Source organism: Oncorhynchus mykiss, chromosome 31, assembly GCF_013265735.2.
Source record: "Oncorhynchus mykiss isolate Arlee chromosome 31, USDA_OmykA_1.1, whole genome shotgun sequence".
NCBI lineage: Eukaryota > Metazoa > Chordata > Actinopteri > Salmoniformes > Salmonidae > Oncorhynchus > Oncorhynchus mykiss.
The window spans coordinates 35,731,692-35,738,175 of record NC_050571.1 but is presented as its reverse complement, the minus strand read 5'-3'; the positions used below and the strand labels follow the sequence as shown (position 1 = coordinate 35,738,175).

The 6,484-nt window shown below is 40.0% G+C and overlaps 1 protein-coding gene across 3 annotated transcripts in view; it reads right to left on the bottom strand.

Moving 5' to 3' along the window:
* Positions 1–685: 685 nt before the first annotated feature.
* LOC110505100 (gamma-aminobutyric acid receptor subunit alpha-2) overlaps positions 686–6,484 on the bottom strand; it is a 55,336-nt gene continuing 49,537 nt past the window's right edge. For all 3 annotated transcript variants that reach the window (XM_021584072.2, XM_036970227.1, XM_036970228.1), the window contains exon 10: positions 686–1,155. In XM_021584072.2, coding sequence (XP_021439747.1) covers positions 847–1,155 — 309 coding nt within the window. In that variant the 3' untranslated portion in view covers positions 686–846. The remainder of the gene's footprint in view (positions 1,156–6,484) is intronic.

Here is a 6,484-nt window from a genome sequence, read left to right as displayed (position 1 = left end):
CTGACTGACTGTCAGACTTCCCTGTCTGCTACCATGATTCTCCCTCCACTGAGATCTTTGATGCTCCCACCCTCCCTCAAACGCTTCAAACAACCCCTTCATCCATTACATTTTAAGGCTTCACAATGGAAATAAGTCAAGACTTTTTTGTGTTATCCCTGTCATGTTTTTAAAATGTATGTACTGTGGGTAAATGTTTTTTTTTTTACTGGCAAATAAAATCAATTAATCAATCATTACACAGTATGGTAAATCAACACACAAAAAACATTGTTTGTTTTGCTTATGTTGATATTTTGTTTAACAAAATAATATACCACATTGCAATAAAACATAAGCATTTACATTTTTTTCATGTTTTTGTATTGGCTTGTATAGAAAAAGATAACTTGAGAAATTCTGGTCGCTGAGAAATATTACATACTTAACCCACAAAAAAAAACAAAAAAAACAAGATGAAATATATATATTAAAAAAAAAATAATAATAATTTCTAAAACTTTTTGACTAAAATAAACATCTCGAGGTTCCTTTCATAAACTTTTCAAACATGGAGCCATCAATGGTCAACAGAACATAAGCACACAAAATAAATGTATTGTTCACTGATTATATCACGAAACACACAAAAGTCATGATTGTACATTTATGCTGTATTTACAAAGGCCAGTTGTTTCCAAAAGCACTGCAGAAAGTGGTGTAGAAAAAACAGGAAAGAGGACACAAAGCAATCCAGGGCTTGTCTGTCTTGTACCAACGAACCAAGAGTTAGCAGATACTAGTCATATTTGCTAAGTCTTTTAGTCCCGTAATTCGGATATATTACAATGCAGGAGGGAGAGGCCTCTAGGTTGAGCGCACCATATCCTTTATATAAGGTTCTCTGTTTAAGTATGTGGCCCAATAGACTAAGTTGAAGCTGCTAAACAGGACCGGGAACATAATCCTCGAAATCCTATCGATTTTGCTCACACTGTTGAAAGTCTTCTTTGGGTCTGCCTTGCCACCCACCTTGCCAACCGCCATGTTGGGGTCAGGAGCGCCGCCCTTGGCGATGGTGGACAACCCAGAGTCTTTGGTGATGTTGGGTGCATAGTTGGCCACCGCCACAGCGTACGCGTTGTTCTTCTTCATGGCGGAGGCCTTCTCTTTTTTCTGTGGGAAAGAGCAAAAGTTAGTAGCTAGCGGTCATCAGACGGACCTGTCACTTCCGGCTAGCATGTGTTCCAGACAGTCCTAGATGATGAATGCACCCAGGGGAGGTTCCTAATAATAATTAATGGGATCTGGGATAGGGTAATGCATCAATCTAAATGCAGAGAAGTGGCAGAATGAATGCCAGCCGGGTCTTGGATGTGCTGTCGAGGACCATACTGTCAACATTTTAGCAGGGAATTACTATGTGATAGCCTGGTTGCCATCTCTGTTCAGCTATTACATTCCACTCCTTGCCACTCCTGTTATTTGACAATAAGACTGGCCTTTCTGCAATCGTCAAATATGAACATTCTATCATTAATGAGCTCGAGGAGATCAGAGGATATGACCCTGATTCGATAACCCTCACAGCTGTCATCCAATCACAATGTTTATGCAAATTAGACAGATAGGCAAACGTTCTAACTTAATTCATACATTTGATTGGAAACCTTCTTACATTGGGCATTCTGATGTTATACATTGGATTGTAAACATGAACATTGGGCGCGGAGAGAACAGACAATTTGCGTTTGTTGCATTATTACCACCAGCCAATGTGATCACATCATACCAGAGAAGCTCTCGCCATTCAAACTTCTCTGCCAGTTCATTGTAAAGGTTCTTCTTTCCTCTAATATATATATATATATATACACAGTGCCTTGCGAAAGTATTCGGCCCACTTTTTTAACAAATCAAAAACTGAAATATTGGGCGTGCAAAATTATTCAGCCCCTTTACTTTCAGTGCAGCAAACTCTCTCCAGAAGTTCAGTGAGGATCTCTGAATGATCCAATGTTGACCTAAATGACTAATAATGATAAATACAATCCACCTGTGTGTAATCAAGTCTCCGTATAAATGCACCTGCACTGTGATAGTCTCAGAGGTCCGTTAAAAGCGCAGAGAGCATCATGAAGAACAAGGAACACACCAGGCAGGTCCGAGATACTGTTGTGAAGAAGTTTAAAGCCGGATTTGGATACAAAAAGATTTCCCAAGCTTTAAACATCCCAAGGAGCACTGTGCAAGCGATAATATTGAAATGGAAGGAGTATCAGACCACTGCAAATCTACCAAGACCTGGCCGTCCCTCTAAACTTTCAGCTCATACAAGGAGAAGACTGATCAGAGATGCAGCCAAGAGGCCCATGATCACTCTGGATGAACTGCAGAGATCTACAGCTGAGGTGGGAGACTCTGTCCATAGGACAACAATCAGTCGTATATTGCACAAATCTGGCCTTTATGGAAGAGTGGCAAGAAGAAAGCCATTTCTTAAAGATATCCATAAAAAGTGTTGTTTAAAGTTTGCCACAAGCCACCTGGGAGACACACCAAACATGTGGAAGAAGGTGCTCTGGTCAGATGAAACCAAAATTGAACTTTTTGGCAACAATGCAAAACGTTATGTTTGGCGTAAAAGCAACACAGCTGAACACACCATCCCCACTGTCAAACATGGTGGTGGCAGCATCATGGTTTGGGCCTGCTTTTCTTCAGCAGGGACAGGGAAGATGGTTCAAATTGATGGGAAGATGGATGGAGCCAAATACAGGACCATTCTGGAAGAAAACCTGATGGAGTCTGCAAAAGACCTGAGACTGGGATGGAGATTTGTCTTCCAACAAGACAATGATCCAAAACATAAAGCAAAATCTACAATGGAATGGTTCAAAAATAAACATATCCAGGTGTTAGAATGGCCAAGTCAAAGTCCAGACCTGAATCCAATCGAGAATCTGTGGAAAGAACTGACAACTGCTGTTCACAAATGCTCTCCATCCAACCTCACTGAGCTCGAGCTGTTTTGCAAGGAGGAATGGGAAAAAATGTCAGTCTCTCGATGTGCAAAACTGATAGAGACATACCCCAAGCGACTTACAGCTGTAATCGCAGCAAAGGGTGGCGCTACAAAGTATTAACTTAAGGGGGCTGAATAATTTTGCACGCCCAATTTTTCAGTTTTTGATTTGTTAAAAAAGTTTGAAATATCCAATAAATGTCGTTCCACTTCATGATTGTGTCCCACTAGTTGTTGATTCTTCACAAAAAAATATTTTTCTATCTTTATGTTTGAAGCCTGAAATGTGGCAAAAGGTCGCAAAGTTCAAGGGGGCCGAATACTTTCGCAAGGCACTGTATATATATATATATATATATATATATATATATTTATTTGAATTGCTCAAAATAAGTTGCCAAAACTATATTGCTACTTCTAGGACACTCATTGGGCTAGGCTACTGGTTCAGGAGCTATAAGAGGAATAGAGAGAAGATGGAGAGAGAGAGAGAGGCCAGTGGAGATGCATCAACTGGCAAAGAAGAGAAGAGTGAAGACAGAGATGTGTAAATTAGAAGTGAATTCATTGGCTGGGCTATTAATCCACCCTACGTATGTAAGCTCATATATTGGGTTAAACCTAAACCTACTACATTGAATGTAGGTGACCACTACCTGTTCTATGCCAGTCAGAGACAAAACAATATTTTTGTCTGACGCACGTTTTATGCCAATGAATTGAAGTTGAACATCGTCTAACGTGGATCGCTAAAATAATGATTATGATCACATTTACTCAATTGAAATATGTGGCCTATAGGGACACCTATCCAGTACATTTGGCAGCTAAGCACGAGTGATCAGTATAGCCTTTTATTGTCAAGACATGATGTAGAAATATCTTCACACCAAGAATAAAAACCACCTAGCTTCCGTCATAGACTCAATTGAATGAAAAAAAATGAAGAATTACAGGGGGCAGTTTGAATAAACTAATCCTGTGCAAATCTTCCTCCGGAATAAGGCACATGCTACTGTAATAATTACATAACCAACGTCTCTAGTAGGCCCAATACCATAGCTGTCTCTCTCTCCCACCTTTAAACTTTACTTGTCAAATTCTAGGTTACATCATATTAGCATTATACTATAATGTAGCCTAGGTCTACTTTCTGAGAGACTACAGACAAGATTTGAAGGTGAGCCTAGGCTTTAAAGATGTTTTTAGAAAAGGAGGAATGTGATTTGTGCATTGATTGATGGGTCCTTTTAGTGGTGTGTGTGTGTGAGTTCGCTAATTCTCTCTATGTCCATTCGGGAAGTTTCCTAAAGTAGCCTGTCTGGACTACATATAATATAATCGTAAAAAGTGATGACCAGCATCTGTGCAAGTAATAGTATGTCGTATTTTATTATATACCGGTATTGATGCACGGTCCACGTTGGGTTTTTACTTTACCTGCTATAACTGTATTTGAATGTTTGGTTTGTTAAATGTGATACGCCTTGTGTTACGTCCATTTTTATAGTTTACTCCACAACTTGAGCCATCTCTCTCCGCTCTCTCGCTCCTCTCCCTCCATGCCACTTTCCACACAGATCTAGCTCTGCCCCTGTCACTCAAAGAGCGCATTTGGTGTTGCATTCAGTCTGCATGGTCAATGCAGCAATTTCATTTTTCATTTTTTTATTTAACCTTTATTTAACCAGGTAGGCCAGTTGAGAACAAGTTCTCATTTACAAGTGCGACCTGGCCAAGATAGAGAAAAGCAGTGCGACACAAACAACACAGAGTTACACATGGGATAAACAAACGTACAGTCAATAACACAATAGAAAAGTCTATATACAGTTGTTGGGAAATTATGATTAAATGACTGAACAAATCATTTTAAATGGAATTGTAACTAAGTAAACTTATACTCTGTTTTTTATATCTGATTAACAATATGAGTTCATAAGAAGGGATTGTGTGACATGGACAAGGAGTAATTAAAGTTAATGAACACCATTCCAAATAGGAAGAAACTAATGGGTTGGGGACTGTGTAAACAAATAAGGTTGTTAACCTAACGTTGAACCTACAGAAACTTAGCTCTGGGGTTTTTAGATAAGGCAGTGAGTGCATTCCTAGGTTTTCTGTTAATCAGAACTGTCAGTTCAGTGGTGATCGATAATGTTGAGGGGTCAAAAGTTATCTGGGAGTGTGCTAGTAAGTTAGAATGAACTTTTCACCTCACTTTGTCCCGGTCGAGAGGAGGGGATTCTGTTAAAGCAATGAAATTACGTCATGATCTGTATATAAACTGCTGCACGTGATTAAGTGGGAGCGCGCTCCGAGAATAAATTCTATTACCTATTATTGAAAGACTGGTCTGCGTCTATTTTATGCAAACAAGAAATCTTAGAAATTCTCATAAAATAGATTTAAGGGCTTTCAATTGATGAAAGCACATTGGCATAATTAAATTACAGTAACAACAGTGTGTACAAATGTAGTAAGATTAGGGAGGTAAGGCAATAAATAGGCCATAGTGGCGAAATAATTACAATTTCAGCAATTAAACACTAGAGTGATAGAAGATGAATATGCAAGTAGAGATACTGGGGTTCAAAGGAGCAAAAAATAAAAAACACTATGGGGATGAGGTAGTTGGGTGGACTATTTACCGATGGGCTATGTACAGGTGCGATGATCGGTAAGCTGCTATGACAGCTGATGTTTAAAGTTAGTGAGGGAGATATAAGTCTCCAGCTTCAGTGATTTTTGCAATTCGTTACAGTCATTGGCAGCAGATTACTGGAAGGAAAGGCGGCCAAAAAAAGAGTTGGCTTTGGGGGTGACCAGTGAAATATACCTGCAGGGAGCGCGTGCTATGAGTGGGTGCTGCTATGGTGACCAGTGAGCTGAGATAAGGTGGGGCTTTACCTAGCAAAGACTTATAGATGACCTGGAGCCAGTGGGTTTGGCGACGAATATGAAGCGAGGGCCAGCCAACGAGAGCATACAGGTAGGTCACAGTGGTGGGTAGCATATGGGGCTTTGGAGACAAAACGGATGGCACTGTGATAGACTACATCCAATTTGCTGAGTAGAGTGTTGGAGCCTATTTTGTAAATGACATCGCCAAAGTAAGGATCGGTAGGGATAGTCAGTTTTACGAGGGTATGTTTGGCAGCATGAGTGAAGGATGCTTTGTTGTGAAATAGGAAGCTGATTCAAAATTTAATTTTGGATTGGAGATGCTTAATGTGAGTCTGGAAGGAGAGTTTACAGTCTAACCAGACACCTAGGTATTTGTAGTTGTCCACATATTCACATAAGTCAGAATTGTCCAGAGTAGTGATGATTGACATGTGGGCAGGTGCGGGCAGCGATCGGTTGTAGAGCATGACCTTAGTTTTGCTTGATTCAAGAGCAGTTGGAGGCCACAGAAGGAGTGTTGTATGACATTGAAGCTCGTCTGGAGGTTTGTTAACTTGGTGACAGGGGGCAGTA